Source organism: Ovis canadensis, chromosome 7, assembly GCF_042477335.2.
Source record: "Ovis canadensis isolate MfBH-ARS-UI-01 breed Bighorn chromosome 7, ARS-UI_OviCan_v2, whole genome shotgun sequence".
In the NCBI taxonomy this organism is placed as follows: domain Eukaryota; kingdom Metazoa; phylum Chordata; class Mammalia; order Artiodactyla; family Bovidae; genus Ovis; species Ovis canadensis.
The window spans coordinates 28,769,048-28,788,335 of record NC_091251.1 but is presented as its reverse complement, the minus strand read 5'-3'; the positions used below and the strand labels follow the sequence as shown (position 1 = coordinate 28,788,335).

Genomic DNA, 19,288 nt, shown 5'->3' with positions numbered 1-19,288 from the left:
CTGGTGGTCTACAGTCCATGGAGTTGCAAAGAGTCAGACACAACTGAGCGACTAACACCGGTGTTCCATGTCCGGTTCTAACTGTTGCTTCTTGACCTGCATACAGATTTCTCAGGAGGCAGGTAAGGTGGTCTGCTATTCCCATCTCTTGAAGAATTTTCCACAGTGTTTTGTAACCCACATAGTCAACGAAGCAGATATTTTTCTGGAATTCTCTTGCTTTTTCTATGATCCAACAGATGTTGGCAATTTGATCTCTGGTTCCCTTGCCTTTTCTAAATCCAGCTTGAACATCTGGAAGTTCTCAGTTAACAGACTGTTGAAGCCTAGCTTGGAAATTTTTGAGCATTACGTTGCTAGCATATGAGATAAGTGCAATTGTGCGGTAGTTCGGACATTCTTTGGCATTGCCTTTCTTTGGGATTAGAATGAAAACTGACCATTTCCAGTCCCATGGCCACTGCTGAGTTTTCCAAATTTGATGGCATACTGAGTGCAGCACTTTCACAGCATGATCTTTTAGGATTTGAAACAGCTCAACTGGAATTCCATCACCTCCACTAGCTTTGTTCCTAGTGATGTTTCCTAAGGCCCACTTGACTTTACACTCCAGGATGTATGGTTCTAGGTGAGTGATCACACCATCCTGGTTATCTGGGTCATTAAGATCTTTTTTGTATAGTTCTTCTGGGTATTCTTGCCACCTTTTCTTAATATCTTGTGCTTCTGCGCTTTGCTGGAGCAGCCATGAAGAGAGTCCCCACATCGAAGGTAAGAGAAACTCAAGTAAGAGGTAGGCACTGAGAGAGAGCATCACGGGGCAGAAAGATGGAAACCACAGTCACAGACAACAGGCCAATCTGATCACATGGACCACAGCCTTGTCTAACTCAATGAAACTAAGCCAGGCCATGTGGGGCCACCCAAGACAGATGGGTCATGGTGGAGAGGTCTGACAGAATGTGGTCCACTGGAGAGGGGAATGGCAAACCACTTCAGTATTCTTGCCTTGAGACCCTATGAACAGTATGAAAACGCAAAAAGATAGGACACTGAAAGAGGAACTCCCTAGGTGGTAGGTGCCCAATATCCTACTGGAGATCAGTGGAGAAATAACTCCAGAAAGAATGAAGGGATGGAGCCAAAGCAAAAAAATCACCCAGCTGTAGATGGGACTGGTGATAGAAACAAGGTCCGACGCTGTAAAGAGCAATATTGCATATGAACCTGGAATGTTAAGTCCATGAGTCAAGGCAAATTGGAAGTGGTCGAACAGGAGATGGCAAGAGTGAATGTCGACATTCTAGGAATCAGCAAACTAAAATGGACTGGAATGGGTGAATTTAACTCAGATGACCATTATATCTACTACTGAGGGCAGGAATCCCTCAGAAGAAATGGAGTAGCCATCATGGTCAACAAAAGAGTCCGAAATGCAGTACTTGGATGCAATCTCAAAAACGACAGAATGATCTATGTTCATTTCTAAGGTAAACCATTCAATATCACGGTAATCCAAGTCTATGCCCCAACTAGTAATGCTGAAGAAGCTGAAGTTGAATGGTTCTATGAAGACCTATAAAACCTTTTAGAACTAACACCCAAAAAAGATGTCCTTTTCATTACAGGGGACTGGAATGCAAAAGTAGGAAGTTAAGAAACACCTGGAGTAACAGGCAAATTTGGCCTTGGAATGCAGAATGAAGCAGGGCAAAGGCTAATAGAGTTCTGCCAAGAGAATGCACTGGTTATAGCAAACACCCTCTCCCAACAACACAAGAGAAGACTCTACACATGGACATCATCAGATGGTCGACACCGAAATCAGATTGATTATATTCTTTGCAGCCAAAGATGGAGAAGCTCTATAGAGTCAGCAAAAGCAAGACTGGGAGCTGACTATGGCTCAGATCATGAGCTCCTTATTGCCAAATTCAGACTTAAATTGAAGAAAGTGGAGAAAACCACTAGACCATTCAGGTATGACCTAAATTAAATCCCTTACGACTATACAGTGGAAGTGAGAAATAGATTTAAGGGACTAGATCTGATAGACAGAGTGCCTGATGAACTATGGATGGAGGTTCATGCCATTGTACAGGAGACAGGAATCAAGACCATCCCCAAGAAAAAGAAATGCAAAAAAGCAAAATGGCTGTCTGGGGAGGCCTTACAAATAGCTGTGAAAAGAAGAGAAGTGAAAGCAAAGGAGAAAAGGAAAGATATAAGCATCTGAATGCAGAGTTCCAAAGAATAGAAAGGAGACATAAGAAAGCCTTCCTCAGCGATCAATGCAAAGAAATAGAGGAAAACAACAGAATGGGAAAGACTAGAGATCTCTTCAAGAAAATTAGAGACACCAAGGGAACATTTCATGCAAAGATGGGCTCGATAAAGGACAGAAATGGTAGGGATCTAACAGAAGCAGAAGATATTAAGAAGAGGTGGCAAGAATACACAGAAGAACTGTACAAAGAAGATCTTCACGACCCAGATAATCACAAAGGTGTGATCACTCACCTAGAGCCAGACATCCTGGAATGTGAAGTCAAGTGGGCCTTAGGAAGCATCAGTATGAACAAAGCTAGTGGAGGTGATGGAATACCAGTTGAGCTGTTTCGAATCCTGAAAGATGATGCTGTGAAAGTGCTGCACTCAATATGCCAGCAAATTTTGGAAAACTCAGCAGTGGCCACAGGACTGGAAAAGGTCAGTTTTCATTCCAATCCCAAAGAAAGGCAATGCCAAAGAATGCTCAAACTAGTTCACGATTGCACTCATCTCAAACGCTAGTAATGCTTAAAATTCTCCAAGCCAGGCTTCAGCAATACATGAACCATGAACTTCCAGATGTTCAAGCTGGTTTTAGAAAAGGCAGAGGAACCAGAGGTCAAATTGCCAACATCTGCTAGATCATTGAAAAAGCAAGAGAGTTCCAGAAAAACATCTACTTCTGCTTTATTGACTATGCCAAAGCCTTTGACTGTGGATCACAATAAGCTGTGTAAAATTTTGAGAGAGATGAGAATACCAGACCACCTGACCTGCGTCTTGAGAAATCTGTTAGGACGTGGAGCAACAGACTGGTTCCAAATAGGAAAAGGAGTAAGTCAAGGCTGTATATTGTCACCTTGCTTATTCAACTTATATGCAGAGTACATCATGAGAAATGCTGGACTGGAAGAAGCACATGCTGAAATCAAGATTGCTGGGAGAAATATCAATAACCTCAGATATGCAGATGACACCACCCTTATGGCAGAAAGTGAAGAGGAACTAAAAAGCCTCTTGATGAAAGTGGAAGAGGAGAGTGAAAAAGTTGGCTTAAAGCTCAACATTCAGAAAACGAAGATCATGGCATCCGGTCCCATCACTTCATGGGAAATAGATGGGGAAACAGTGGAAACAGTGTCAGGCTTTATTTTTGGGGGCTCCAAAATCACTGCAGATGGTGACTGCAGCCATGAAATTAAAAGACGCTTACTCCTTGGAAGAAAAGTTATGACCAACCTAGATAGCATATTCAAAAGCAGAGACATTACTTTGACAACAAATGTCTGTTTAGTCAAGGCTATGATTTTTCCAGGGGTCATGTATGTATGTGAGGGTTGGACTGTGAAGAAAGCTGAGCGCCGAAGAATTGATGCTTTTGAACTGTGGTGTTGGAGAAGACTCTTGAGAGTCCCTTGGACTGCAAGGAGATCCAACCAGTCCATTCTAAAGGATATGGGTTCTGGGTGTTCACTGGAAGGACTGATGCTGAAGCTGAAACTCCAATACTTTGGCCACCTGATGCAAAGAGCTGATTCATTTGAAAAGACCCTGATGCTGGGAAAGATTGAAGGCAGGAGGAGAAGGGGATGACAGAGGATGAGATGGCTGGATGGCATCACCGACTCGACGGACATGGGTTTGGGTGAACTCCGGGAGTTGGTGATGGACAGGGAGGCCTGGTGTGGTGTGGTGTGGTTCATGGGGTCGCAAAGAGTCGGACACGACTGAGCGACTGAACTGAACTGTGCTTCCATTATGTCCATACTGTTTCTATACTTTATGTGCCCATCTTTGCAGGAAATATTCCTTTAGTATCTCCAATTTTCTCAGAGATCTCTAGTCTTTCACATTCTATTGATTTCTCTATTTATTTGATCATTTAGGAAGGCTTTCGTATCTCTCCTTGGTATTCTTTGGAACTCTGCATTCAGATGGATATATCTTTCCTTTTCTCCTTTGCCTTTCATTTCTCTTTTCTCAGTGATTTGTAAGGGCTCCTCAGACAACCATTGTGCCTGTTTGCATTTCTTCTTGAGGATGGTTTTGATCACCGCCTCCTCTACAATGTTAGGAACCTCCATCCATAGTTCTTCAGGCACTCTATCAGATCCAATCCCTTGAATCTATTTGTCTCTTACACTGTATAATCATAAAGGATTTAATTTCGGTCATACCTGAATGGTCTAGTGCTCCATTAAGTTTCTCTTCAAATGTTGGGTTATCAGAGTGGCTATCCAATCTCAGCTGCCTCACCCCACCCCCTTCCTATTCCCTCACCAGGCTGCTTTTTTTTTTTGGCCACACCAAGTGAGAGCAGGATCTTAGTTCCCTGGACCAGGGATCAAACTCCTGCAGTGGAAGTTCAGTTCAGTCACTCAGTCATGTCCGACTCGTTGTGACCCCATGAACCACAGGACAGCAGGCCTCCCTGTCCATCACCAACTCCCAGAGTTTACCCAAACTCATGTCCATTGAGTGAGTGATGCCATCCAACCATCTCATCCTCTGTTGTCCCCTACTCTTCCTGCCCTCAATCTGTCCCAGCATCAGGGTCTTTTCAAATGAGTCAATTCTTCACATCAAGTGGCCAAAATATTGGAGTTTCAGCTTCAGCATCAGTCCTTCCAATGACACCCAGGACTGATATCCCTTAGGATAGACTGGTTGGATCTCTTTGCAGTTCAAGGGACTCTCAAGTGGAAGGGTGGAGCCTAACTCATTGGACCACCAGGGAAGTCCCCAGGCTTATTTTCTTGATGTGCTGTGCTTAGTCATTCAGTCGACCCTCACAACCCCATGGACTGTATCCCACCAGGCTTCTCTGTCCATGGGGATTCACCAGGCAACAATATTGGAGTGGGTTGCCATGTCCTCCTCCAGGGGATCTTCCCAACGTAGGGATCGAACCCAGGTCTCCCACACTGGATGCAGATTCTTTACCATCTAAGCCACCAGCACTTACCACTATCTGAATTTATCTATATCTCCTGTCCTACTGGCTGACCAGTGTATCATCTCCATGAGGGAAGAACAGTTTTGGTTTTCTTCACTTCTATATTCCCAACTCTGAGGGCAGTGTTTGTTTTATATATACCTGGCACTAAATAAACACTCACTGAATGATTTCACGATCTATACATATACAGGAATCTATTTTTCATGATGAGTGAACATGTTTTCAGCATAGTAGGTAAAACATAACTAAGTCAAAGGAGAAACAGAACTTTACTATAATAAATTTTATTTTTCCTACCATAGTTTAAGAAAACCAGACATTAGTATAAGCTGGAAGAACATCTGTGAGTCTGGAAACAGGTCTCTGCCTTTTCATTCATAATGGATTGTCGACTGAAAAATCAGAGGCTGGCATTCAACAGTATGTTACAAAATGTTGACATACAGGGTTAAGAGCTGTTTCATATATAAAGGGCACCATGGCCAAACCAAATTCAGGACAAAGCAGATGGGAATGAAAGGTTTTTCTGATGCATCTGACAAAAGCCTTCTTTTCCAGAATAGCATCCTGCCTTCCTCAGAATATCTCCTGGGAACTGAGTTCCTTCTCCAAAAAACACTTTGAGAAAGATTGCTGCAGACCAAGTGTCTAAATCACTTTGCATTCAAAAGCCTTCTAAACATCCCACTTCTAATTCTAATCAACAAGGGCCTCTTCTTGTCTTTTTAAAAAATACATTTTATTTATTTGGGGCTGCACTGCATCTTTGTGGCTGCATGCAGGCTACTCCCCAGATGCGATGTACAGGCATCTCACAGCAGTGGCTTCCCTTATTGTGGAGCAGGGGCCGCAGGGCACTCAGGCTCAGTGGTTCAGCAACTGCAAGTTCTTAGAGCTCAGGCTCAGCAGTTGTGCACAGGCTTGATTGCTCTGAGGCATGTGGGGTCTTCCTGGACCAGAGATCACACTGTGTCCCCTACACTGGCAGTGGATTCTCAACCACTGGACCACCAGGGAAGTCTGACCAAGTCATGTCTTTAGGAAAGAAGGCGCGTTCCTCTCCAAAGACTGTGCAAGGAAAATGAAACTCTCCATTTGTGACTGAAGGAAGAGGCAAGTGACTAAATGGCCTCATCCAAGCATACCTGAGTTTTAGCACAATGATTGGTAAATTCTAGAGTAGTGTTTCTCAAGCCCAGGGAGGGGGAAGAGGTACATTCCTTTAGGAGTGTGCCCGCTCCCCCTCTCCCCTTAGGAGACAGGGCCTTGGTGAGCAGTCGCTACCAGTGGGAATATGGAATATCTCCAAAGTGTACTGAGATGTTTAAAAAAAAAAATTGAGAACTGCTACCTTAAAAGACAAGGCTTCCCAAGTGGCTAAGTGGTAAAGAACTCGCCTGCCAATGCAGGAGCCGCAAAAGACCTGGGTTCTTTCCTGGGTTGGGAAGATCCCCTGGAGAAGGAAATGACAACCCACTCCAGTATTCTTGCCTGGAAAATTTCATGGAGAGGAGCCTGGCAGGTTACAGTCCATGGGGTTGCAAAGAGTTTGACACAACTGAGCATACATACACACATTAAAAGACATCCTCCCAGTGAGGTTTTCAACTGACCCACTGCCAATCTTTTTAATTTCTGGAATGGCTTAGCAAAACTATATTCACATTAGACTTCATAGCACTTAATGATAATGAATATATTTGAACATATTCTCATTCAACATTAGAAGTTGCCAAATCAGTGTACTGCAAACTGTTATAAACTTTAATTGTAACACTGTCCAAAAGTATAGAATGGGACTAAGTTGATCAAATGTATAAAAACATTATGAAACACTTGGCCTTATTTGTTGATTTAACATTTCATTTTCATCATTAAGCAATGCTGAAAAAGCAATGTAACCAAAGATTAAATATTCTAAAAGTCCTTCAGATTAGTCACCTGTGATCTTTCAACTAAAGAACCTTGTTACTTTCTATAAACAAGAGAATTAAGAAACCTTCATGCCTTTGGCATTACTAAAATGGAGTACGTAAACTTAGTACCTCTGTCCACCATAAAACTAAAGTTACAGTAAGATGAAATGGAAGCCCAGAACCCCTGCTGGAGTACAATTCCGGTAATAGTGTCAACCTTGTGCCAAAATAACAAATTTTGTGTTGCAGCTTGCAATTAATGTACCAAAAATTTACCAGCCTATATAATTTTATCAGTCTACCTTCCCCAGAGGAAGTAAACAGACAATAAAACTAATGAAACCATATTTGTTGACCACTCATATCTGATATAAATTGCTACTTGTCTTCAGAGTATTAGCTGATGAGCTATTTACAAGGTCATTCCAAATGTCTGGGCCAGTTAACCACAGAGGCAGTGTTCTAAGAAACTGGGGTGTTCCTGAGTCAGCAGAAGAGGGTCCTGCATTGCGATGGATGTGGCCCCTTAAGTCGTTAGCAAGTGCATGTCAGGGAGTGATGGGCCTCTGTTAAAAACTGTTTTGCATCAGCATTTCTGTACTCTATGAAAACACCATGAAATACTGAACTTTTAATGAGTCATGCAACAGATGAGAAAATATTCAGTGTTTTAGTACTCCACAGAGTAGAAAGCACAGGACACAGCCTTAGGTGGTGAGCTGCTGAAAGTTAGACCAATCAAAACACAGCTGATAGGCCCTGTGCATTCTGGAATTCGTGACACCAGCATTTCTGCAAGTTTGGCCCGTGGCCCTCCTGACAATCACCTGGGGAACTTGTTCCAGCACAGACCTTCGGGAGGAAACCAACACTTTAAACTAATAAAGCAGCATCTCCTGATTCGCCTGGGGGAGCTACATTTACCACAAGCTCACCAAGTGTTTCCATTCCTTTGGCAAAGTCTGTAGTGTCCTCTGCACACGAACATTAAATTCTGAAGCACATATGAAATGCTGAAGCAACATTAAATGTATAACCGCCCCAAATATTGTGACGTCATTGGTTAAAAGGTGATAGATGAGTACAACCGATTGGGATTAATTCAGTTAGTGCCCTCTGGGTAACACACTTCACCTGTGCTGCGTAATCCTTCACAGCATCAAACCGGCAACAAGGGAACAGAGCAAAACAGAGCATATGACACCCAGCCACAGGCTGTGAACTTTTAACAAAATCCAAGTCCATAATGGCATGGGAACCTTGCACGGTGAAGCAAAATGGACTTGTGGGAAAAGAGGGAGCTCTTTCAATTCATATCCTTCAATAGGTGGGGAAAGGAAGAAGGCCCCTCCCCAAACCAGGTTTCTTCATTCTGGAATGCCTTCCCAGTCCCCACAGCTCCCACAGACTCAATTTCTGCTTTCTCAGGTTCCCCAACTGACCTTCCCAGCTCATCTTCTTCCACTGTGGAAGGAAAGGCTTTGCTACATGAAACTCATCAGATGAAGCGTGTTCCATTTTCCAACAGTAATACTTCAAGGGTAGTAAAGCTTAATCCAACTATTTAATAGTAAAGCTACAAGGATGGTACGCCTAATCCAGCTGTTTAAATAGAATTGGAGAACATACTTTAAATAAATTAAAAGCTAAATGAAATAATGATTTGCATGAATGAGGACTGACTTGAACCCACGTCCCCCTTTTAAAATCGTACTTACAGAATCCAGTGCACATATAGAGAAATGTCCCCAGTTAAACACCTTATTGACCTGAACCCGCTCCAAAATGCCAAGATATCAAGCATTCTAAATATTTTAGGCCACTGTAAACTGGGACCATGCCATTGGCTTATGGTAGTTAGGATGTTGTAGCTTAATGCTGACATTTGGTACGAAAAACTTATGGTATGAATTAGGTTTCCTTTTTATGTAATTCCGGCTCGGGAATCCGATACAGAGCAGCTGAGAAATAAACTATGTTGCTGAGGCTGAAGATGAGGCACAGAAGCATGGCTCCGGCTATCTGGGCGAACAACAGGGGCCTGCCGTGGGTCAGCAGCCATTCTTTCCTCAGAGTCTTGTCCAGAAGGATGGCTTCCATCTGCATGTGTGTGGCCAGGATCACACACACGTGAAACAGCTGGTGGCTGTGACCTAAAGTGAGCACACAAAAGTCAGCAATAAAAGAGGAACGGCCTCCTGGGAACATCCTATGGCTCGTGTGCTAAAAACACTACGTGGAGTGAAAGAAGCTAGATACAAGACACCCACTGTCTGGAAAAGGCACATCCATAGAGACAGAAAATAGATGAGTGGCGGTTTTGGGTAGGGGGTGGGAGCTGAGATGAACAGTACGTGGGCAGGAAGGATCTTACGGGGGTGATGAAAGTGTTCTAAAACTCATATATGGTGGTAGTTATACAATGTAGTAAATTTGCTAAAAAAAAAAGATTGTACACTTGAAATTAGGGTACTATGTTATATGTAACGTGTGTGTATGTGGGCACTCAGTTGCTCAGTTGTGTCTGACTCTCTGCAGCCCCACGGACTGCAGTCTGCCAGGCTCCTCTGTCCATGGACTTTTCCAGGCAAGAATAATGGAGTGGGTTTCCATGCCTTCCTCCAGGGGATCTTCCCAACTCAGGGATCACACCTGTGACTCTTGTGTTTCCCGCATTGGCAGGTGAATTCTTTACCCCTAGCGCCACCTGGGAAGCCCATGTGTGATATACACTTTAAAGTTTTTTTTAATATCATATGAGAAAAATGAAAAGGCCAACAGAGAAAACGAAGTCCATTTAAACAACTTATCCACCAGTCCCGCTTTTCGCATGAGAAAGTTCTTCTAAAGTTTACCTCTTGAGAGCTGTCACCGGTCAGTTCTGATCCTGGCTTCAGCACCAAAGGGGAAGCCAGCCAGATTTTCTGCTGACCACTTGTGAGATGCTCCTCTCCCTACTGCTGGTGAATCCCAGACACAATGAGGGGCTCCTTCTCTCTGACAGCTCACAGGCCCCCGGTCAGCATGTATGCCTCCCCAGAGGGTGGGAGCCCAGTGGAGGGTGGCTGACTTGGTAGTTGGTGAGAAAAGGAGTCCACTGCCTGGGGCTGGGGATTGCCTGGGGGGAACAGTCCACAGAAACCAGGAGTGAGATGAGATCCCTACATGTTTCACGGGCTGATTGTATCTCCCCCTCCCAAATTCACATGTCCAAAGTCTTAACTCCCAGTACCTGAGAACGTGACCATATTTGGAGATGGGGTTTTTAAAAGACAATTAAGTTAAAATGAGGTCACTAGCATGGGACCCGCTCTGGTATCTTTATAAGAAGAGGAGATTAGGATGTACACTACACAGAGGAGAGATCATGTGAAAAGAAATGGAGATGGCCCCTGGCAAGCCAAGGAGAGGGGACTTGGGAGAAACCAACCCTGCCATCCCCTTGATCTTGGGCTTCTAACCTCTGGATTATGAGAAAATAAACTTTTTTGTATCAGCCATGCAGTCTGTGGGTCTTTGTTATGGCAGCACTGGCAGACTAATACAAGAGTTAAATAAGGACCCTCCTTCAGTTAAAAAAAAAAAAGAATTCAGTGTTGTACCCCCAGGATTTATCCTATAGTAAGTATTCAATGAATGAGCCCACAGAAGGGACCAGACTGGCCATCTGCCCTCATGAGCCAGAGCCAGGTCGTGAATGAAGATGCAGGAAAGTTGAATGAGAGACCAACGACTTCCTTAGGGCAAGGAGCTGCCAGCACCCCAGCCTGCATCCCCCAGGGAGATACTGTGCCTGGAGGGGCCACCCTGCCTCACTCAAGCCATACTACTGGGCTGGGTACAATTTCCAAATCTGTGTGTTTTGTGGCAGAAGTGGTTCCTTATCCAGCTGAGAACCATACTCTCCAAGGACACAGGGCCAAGCAGTAGGAAGTGACCAGCTGCGCTCACCAACTGAGGCACAAACCTGTCTCCATCAGGGCAGGAGACAAACAGATGGAAGAGCCAGGAGCACTGGACAGATGTGAAATGTGCCTGCAGCGGGAAAAGTGATGTCAACAACCCGTCTGGCAGGAATAGGGAGGAGCTTCCTGTGGGCATTGGGGAGGAAGCTCAAAATCTGGCTGACTCTGTTACTTAAGGACAGAGATCTTTCCAAAGCCCTTGTTTAAGATGTTGTCGTTATCTGCCATCTCTGCCATGTCCCCCCACTGGAGTATCTTTCTGCTCTAGGCCCAAAAGGACAGGATAGAGGTAAGTAAATAAAATGTTATTAAGAAGCCAGAGTTGGCAAAATAAGGCCCAGTGTCTATTTACATTTTTCATGCTGACCCCAGACTTTGTACATGAGCAGCTCTATTTCCTCCAGCTGGGCTGGGGCTAGGGAAGTGGACATGCTGGGCAGGCTCCTTGGGCAGGTTCCAATCCCCTGGCCCTCTCATTGCCCTCCTTGTTTGAAATCTGCCCTCTAACCATTTTGCTCATTGTGATCCCTTCTGGCAGAGGAGAAGGAATAAAGGAGATGAAACTCTTGTCAAAGCAAAATGTGGCCACGTTTCTTGGGTAGAAGATGGAAACTCATGGACAAAATGGGCCTGGGGAGAACCGAGGTTCCTGCTCGCCACCTGGGGATGAGGACCTAGATGTCCACGGAGCTCTCCTTATCCAAGGAGCTCCCGTCCCAGGACCCCTCAGCCTCATCAGAAGTGGCCCGAGGCTGCCTCCCCCAGCCAGTCCCAGAGCCAGGGTGGAGGAGGCACGTTCCACAGCACTTCCCTCGTCCCTCGACAGAGGGGAAGGAACTCTGCCAGCAGGTATAAACCCCTGTAGCTCTGACGCCTCCTCTTCACCACACGGCTTCTCTAGCTTGAGCACATTCAGGCTCACCTGGAGACTCACTCGGCTTCTGAGAGTGCTGGGCCCACCCCAACGTGATGTCTCGGGGGTGGGGGCTGAGATCCGCACGTTCCCAGGTGAGGCTGAGACTACTTGTCCAGGCTGGGAACTGCTGAGTCTGGGAACCCCTGCTCTACCACGATTCCTGGCACCATCACACCCACCCGAATGAGACACTCTTTCCTCTGGTCGGCACTGCCCCCCACCGGCTGGTACCCTCTGAGCCTTCTGTACCCTGTCTTTCCTCTTCCTCTTTATAGCTGCCTTCCATGGTCACTTAATAATGGGATTTCATGTTCAAGGTAATAATGGGACTCTCCTGTCCCCATACCCGCCAGAAATCCTTTAGACTCCTAGACCACTTCTCTCCACCCTCCACCACCCTCCCTGGGCATCCACGGTCTGTGAGCCTCCTGGCCTCTGTCACCTGACAATCTCACTCACCTTGGCCTGGGCCTGGAGAACTTCCTGAGGATTTGCTTCTCGCCCTGCCCCCGCCTCCCCTTGGCAACTACAGCGCTGCGGTCAGGGATGGGAACGGCCCCTGGGCAGTGGAGCCACCATGCGCTCACCGATGTAGTCGAAGCGTCCAGGGGCCAGGCGCTCTGGCAGATGCGCAGAGTAGAAGAAAGAGGCCAGGAGGGTCACGGCCACGTGCTTCTGGTGGTACAAGGTGGCTTCGTTCTCCGCACTTTCCCCGGCGAACAGGAATACCTGCAGGTATTTAAAGAAACGCCAAGCCTTAAAATGGGTAACCTACAAGGACCTGCTGTATACCCGCAGGGAACTCTGCTCAACATACTGTAAAAACCGAAACGGGAAAAGAATTTGAAAAAGGACAGAGAGCTGTTTATGTATCACTGAATCACTTTCCTGTACACCTGAAACAAACACAACATTGTAAATCAACTCTACTCCAACGTAAAATGAAAAGCTTAAAGAGGAGAGAAACACAGGTCTCGAGAGGAGGTCCGCAGACCTCCCCACGCACATGAGTGGACTCCATGCGCCAAGGCCGTTCCCTCCTGGGGTCTGTGCTTGGAAAGGGACCTCACAGGGCCTGTGTGAGCAGGCTTCCTGTTCTGAGTCTGATCGACAGAGACCTAAGGTAACTGTATTTTAACCCCCTACATGCTCATGAGAGCCTTTGGGTTATTTAGTTACAAAAAAAAAAAAATGAAGAAAGGAAGGAAGGAAAGGAAAACAACAGAAGTGAAGAGAAAAGGAAAGGAAAAAAAAATTCTGCTAGATTTATCACTATTCTACCCCAACCCCACCCCTGGGGCTAAAATATAAGCATAGTTAAAAAATGGTCCATTCACACTTGAACTCACTTTTAACCAGCACATCCCTTGAACTGATGCTCTTAATTAAGGCTTTAAGGCCTAGGAATTCCTGGAAGGCCCTCTGAGTCATCAAAAGCTATTAATTACGGACATTATCCTGGTTTGGAGTTTGGTAATGGTTTTTGTACGACTGTTAAAAATAGCGGCAGCCACCACCTACCGAGGGCACCAGGCCAGGCCTTCTGTGTGCCTTCATCGGAGCCTCAACAATGACCACACGGCAGACTCCACTTCCCCCACTTTGCAGATGAGAGTACTGGGCTGGAAAGTGACGTGCCAACCACTAATTAGTAGAGAAGTCAGGCTGATTTGCAGAGCCTGAGTGCTCAGCCACAGCACCGTACAGGGTAAGACCCCTCTTCCCCTACTGCCCAGAGTCTGATGTGGCCGAGTGCCAGGAGCGTCCAGCACTCATCCTGACAAGAAGCTGTGCTGTCTGCAGGGGTGGCCTGTGGGGCTGGCTTGTTCTCTCTGCGCTGGTTTCCTGGGTGTGGTCTGTGTCCTCCAGGGAGGATTCAACGGAGTGGGCTGCATCCCCCCTTCTGGGTCTCCCCAAACCCACGCGGGCTGAGCATGGAGCACAGGCTCAGTGTCTCAGCTGGTGGAGCCAGCTTGACCCCTTCCCTTCAGCCCTGGGCACTGCCATCTTGGCCTCCTGCACCAGATTCTTACCTGCCTCCACCCGCGGGGCCTGGGCCTGGAACTGCTGAGCTCCTCAGGTCTGTTTATTTGATGACTCCTCCTCTACCCCCCTGTGAAGGAGGGGATGTCAGCCTCATTTAAAGATAAGGAGACTGAGGCTCAGAGAGGTTTTGTTCATCGCCTAATGTCACACAGCCAGTGAGCAGCGGGACTGGGATCTGAACGTATGGCCATCTGAGAGTGCGTGGACTTTCCCTCTTCCTGTCTTCCCTCCTATACCCTCTGCCTTTGTGTTCAGCATCTATCCTTTAAGACCTTCAGTCATACGCTCTCCTTCCCTACTACGCCTATGTTAATTGATGATAATACATAATAATGCATTTATGGGACTCTCACCACCAGCTAGCACTGTACACATTATCTCATGTAATCCTCCCCATAGCCTGACACAAGGAGGTGTTATTACCAGGCCATTTTACAGATGAGGGAAGTCAAGACACAGAGATGGTAGAAAACCTGCTCGAAGTCTTGCAGTGAGTGAATATTAGAGATTTTGCCTCCAGAGCCCACTCTCCCGCTCACTCTACTAAACCCCAGGCTGCCTCCCCTGCCCAGCCCTCCAAGATTGCTCCTGAGCCCGTGGGTAGCACTGGCCACTGATGCATCTCCAGGTGCCACCTACCTAGTGCCCGTGGTGGGTGGTGGCTGCCCATGCCCGTCAGGGCCTCTGTGCGTGCCGCCTAACTGGCCTGCGAGTGCCATTAAGGGGGCACATGCGGCTCTGCCCCCACAACCAGGGCAGCGTCTGACCCCCAGAGCTCAGGACACAATCGATTCCCTGGTGTTGCCAACAGACAGAGAGGGGTCAGAGCAGGGCCCTTACCCTGAATAAGATGGGAAGGGAGTCCCAGATGTAGGGAAAAGCAAAGGCCAGGACGCGAAGCATCTTACAGAGCCCGGGCTTCTGTATCTCAAAAAACCTAAATCAGGAAAGGAAATGGGGGAGAAATGAGAATGAAAAGAAGTCTCAGCCAATAACACACACACTAAAAATAACCCAGGCCGAGTAACCCACAGAAAGCAACCATTTGTGCACAGACTCCTCCCTCGGGCCAGCAGCTTCCCCACCAGCCCTCTCCACCTCTCCCACCAGCTCCATCTCAGATGTGAAAAGAGTTCGGAGGCACCATCTCCTGGCACCATAAGAAGCAATGGTATCCAAAATCAGGGAGGAGGCATGGAGCAAAAAACCTTTGAGGGACAAGTTATCTAACTGCCACAGAGCCTTCGAGAAGTCAGACCAGTAGCCACCAGGAGAGGGAGACTGTGGGGCATGGGTGGGTCCAAACACTCCTGGGGCCAGCACTTCTGCGAAGGTTGAGTTGCTCAACTAGTCAGAGTCGCCAGGTGATTACCGTGCAAAAGCCCTGGGTACAATTAGGTGTTTAACAACAAGAGATTTCTGGAATATTTAATAACACACACAGGAATCCTGGGCTGGGGAAACTGAGAAAGCATGGTCCTTCCTTCCCTCTGTCATCACCACCCCCACCTGCCCCTCGTTCAAAGACAGAGGAAGCCAGCATTAAAATGAGCGGTGCGGAAGTCGCCAAGACGGGCAGGTCCTTTGGGATGGAACACCATGGGGCCTCAGCTGGCTCGGGCCGAGCCTGCGGAGCAGGCAACAGCTGAGGGTTGGTGGGGGAGGAGCGGGGGCGGTGGGGAGCACAGACTGCAGGCTAGACACCAGGCAAGGGAGTTGAAGGAGAGGCTCCGTACTAAACCACAGCCCTGAGCTGGGGCTCGAGCAAGAGAGAGCTCACAGTCCCAGGCTGGGACCGGTGGCAGGGCAGGTACCTGCTTCAAAACCACATCGTACTGTGGGGGCTGGGTTCTCCCTTGCGACCCACAGGACTGTGAGGCCAGAGCCTCCCCCGGCAAAGGTGATATGCAGAGCCAGGGTGTTGAGGCTTGTAGGGTGGCTGTTAGGGGGAAGCCTGGAAGATGATGGGGGTACTGGGGCCCTCCAGCCCTTCTTGACAGTTCTGTCCCTCATCACACTCTCTGGTGGGGGTAGGGTCTGCTCCTCACCTCTGTTCCCCAGGTGCTCTGTCCCAGCCCACTCGCCTGCCCCTTCTCCACCAAACAGGGTCTGCTGTTCCCCCAGCCCAGGTCCATCTCTTCCAGCAGGATCTTCACATCCTCTATGAGCCAGTGCAGTCACCTGGCTCACTGTGCCCACATCCTCTGGCATAGAATACGGCAGAGACACCCTCATATGCCTCCAGGGTGGTCAGGGTGGGGCTGGGTCTGCTCAGCTCTCCATCCCCAGCATCCGGCTCAGAAGTGTGCCTGAGGATGTGGACATCTGCTCGGCAGCCCAGCCTGGGGACCCCTGTTCACCATGGACCCCGAGAAGCCCCATAACCTCCAGAGATGAGCTTCAACTTCACTCAAGCCCATGAGCATCTCCCTTCTTCTTTTCTGACCCTGGGACACTGGGCAGAGAAGGAAGAGAAGCTCAAAGAGGAGGAGGAGAAATAAGGGACTTCAACTCATCATCCCCCAGAACAGAACCCCAGCCTTGGAGGAAACCACAAACCCTGGGATAGGCGAGGCTGCACAGGGTCACGATCTGGCAACAGTGTTTGTCTTGGACACCCTGAGTCTGGTTCCATCCCTGGCCTTTGTGACCATCTCATCCATAGCGTGATGTAACCCTCCCGAGCCCCAGAATCCTCGTGTGTATCACGGGGATGACTACAGAATCCCTTATGGGCTTGTTGCAAGGGTTTAATCAAATGATGCTCACTAGGAGCTTACAGCTGTGCAGAGCACAGAGTAACACTCACGAAATAGCAGCATTTTTTAAAAAAATGTGTGTTGTAGGACCCATCCTCTCCCTCTCCCCATCTTGTAGCCACGTGGTACCAGAAAATAGAACAGGAGGGAACAGACAAGTTCTGGGTGATTTGCCTAAAATCAGCTGAGCTAATAAGAGGCGCAGCTAGGATTTACAGCCAGGCCGTCTGGTTGGCTTCCCACCCTCTCCCCTTGGGCAGGTCTCAGACCACTCCCCAGACTCTGCTCTTACGGACACCCCTCTGTGCCAGGAGGCGAATGGAACACACTTTCACTGCTCCAAGAGTCAGAGCCCATCTTTAGTAGGGCCTTCTCAGTCTACGCTGGCCGACCCTGCCCGACCGCGCACGCCTGCTCCCTCCCTCCCCATGCTCTGCCACCGCCTATTGCCTCTGGGTGCAAAGAGACTTGCTCTTAAAGCACGCTCTCTCTGTGGCCACTTACACAGGAAGAAAGCTGGCTCTGGTTGGCGAGGGCCATCCCCCAAAACATGGATTTCCTGCGACTCGAGACATGGCGCTCGGCCTGATAAAGTACTTCCCCAAGGGCAAACGAACCAGCCTCTCCAGCTGCCAAGCCGAATCTACAGAGGGAAAAAGGAGAAAAAGCAGAATAGAAGAGAGCAACAGAGAGCAAGAGGCAGAAGGGCCAGCAGCCACAAAGATGGTGGGCCTCCCATCACCAAAGTGCAATTCCAAATCAGGCCACAGGGTGTCGCCACAGCCAGAGGGAGGCGAAGGAGCCATGGCATTCTCCAAAGCACACCACGCCCGAGTCTCCAAAGCCTTGCCTGGTAAGGCAACGCCTGTCCCTTAGGGCTGGGCGTCAGGAAGTCAGGCTTCCTCTGCCTAGAAACAGGTGGGCAGGAAACACTGGATTTCGGGAGAAGCCTCTACCAAGAAAGCGCTGATACAATACCAGTCTATTCTAAAACCCGATAAACCCTGTTGCAACAAAGCTGGAGAGATGTGCAAGTGAATTCCAGAACTATGCTTGAAACAAGTGAGCCTTTGGAAACAGTATTCTATTGCCGAGGTGCGTGTGTGTGCGCGCCTGCGTGCACCCTGCGGGGGTGGAGGTGGGGGTGGGGTGGTATTATGGCTGTTTTGTTGTTGTGTGGATGACATAACAGGAATGTGGACATTTCCACCTGCTGACCCTTGGCCCCAGCCGCAGGCTGAGCCCTCTGACCTCTGGATGTGTCTGGGAACCACTGTCTGCTAAGCCTCCCGTCTCCAGCTCTGACCTCCAAACCCTCTTCCCGCAGCACCGCTGCCAAAGCACGGCTCTCACAGCGCAGCTCACATTCCTCCAGGGATGAAAACCCATCTCTCCCTCACAGCACTGACCACACGGTGTTCCACAGAGCGAGCATGTGCCTAAAAAACCAACTGCTGGATGCTCTGGATGGATGAATGGAAAAGTACCCACAGTGACTCGTGATGCACAGCAAACACGTGTAACTACCATTCCTGAGCGAGTGGGGAAGCTTCCTGGACTGGCAGGTGGTCAGCAGCTATGAGCCGGCAGGGTCTCTGTCACACCCACCTGGCTCCAAGAGCCGCAGAGAGGTCATATGTTCTGTCATTTCCCCCATAAACACTACAGAACAAGAAGGCAGTTTCCTGGAACGTGTTCCTTTGAACTGAATTCCATGACTGTTGTTTAGTTGCTAAGTCGTCTCCGACTCTATGCGCCCCCGTGGACTATAGCCTGCCAGGCCCCTCTGTCCATGGGATTCTCCAGACAAGAATACTGGAGTGGGTTGCCATTCCTTCTTCAGGGGATCTTCCTGACCCAGGGATCAAACCCGCATCTCCTGCATTGCAGGTGGATTCTTTATCACTGAGCCACATGCGAAGCTCCCAGCTCTCTATGTGGAATTTACCTAAAGGACATGTATTACGTGGGAACAAAGGCCATTCAGACCACACTACTCTGGGAAGCATGTGGATAACTAAAGCACAACTCATGAGCTCCATGGTCTCCTTTTGTGCTCAGGAAAAGAGGTGGTTCTTGGACTCCTAGCCATGTCACAGATTGATACAGCAGGAGGGAGAGGCAGGGGTGGGCCTGGGGGATGCAGGAGAGAAGGCAAGGAGAGAAACCTTGGAAAAGGCACTGAAGCCGGCATCATTGATGCCTAAACAGAAGGAACCCAGGGAACTTCCTCTCAGGGGCCCCTGCTTAAGGGCCATGATTGGCCCAAGGCCACACAGCAAGCCTGTGAAGCTGGGCCTCTAGATGGCTCTCGCCTGCCTCCACTGCCTCCCCTGCAGTTAGTCAGGGCCAAGTCTCTCCCCACACACGCATGAGCCCTCCTCCTCAGACACCGAAGACAAAGACAGAGAATGAAAACAAAGGGGACAGGTCTTGTAAGAGCAGGGATCCGCCGG

At 48.2% G+C, this 19,288-nt stretch overlaps 1 protein-coding gene across 10 annotated transcripts in view; it reads right to left on the bottom strand.

Annotated features, from left to right (window-relative positions):
- Positions 1-5,498: 5,498 nt before the first annotated feature.
- Positions 5,499-19,288, bottom strand: part of PAQR5 (progestin and adipoQ receptor family member 5) — a 123,867-nt gene continuing 110,077 nt past the window's right edge. For 8 of the 10 annotated variants that reach the window (XM_069595515.1, XM_069595512.1, XM_069595517.1 and 5 more), the window contains 3 exons: positions 14,914-15,010; positions 12,615-12,756; positions 5,499-9,299 (listed from right to left, as the gene is read on the bottom strand). In XM_069595515.1, coding sequence (XP_069451616.1) covers positions 9,058-9,299; positions 12,615-12,756; positions 14,914-15,010 — 481 coding nt within the window. In that variant the 3' untranslated portion in view covers positions 5,499-9,057. Of the gene's footprint in view, positions 9,300-10,001; positions 10,265-12,614; positions 12,757-14,913; positions 15,011-19,288 lie in introns of all 10 variants that reach the window. The other 2 variants (XR_011258080.1, XR_011258081.1) reach the window with 1 other exon arrangement.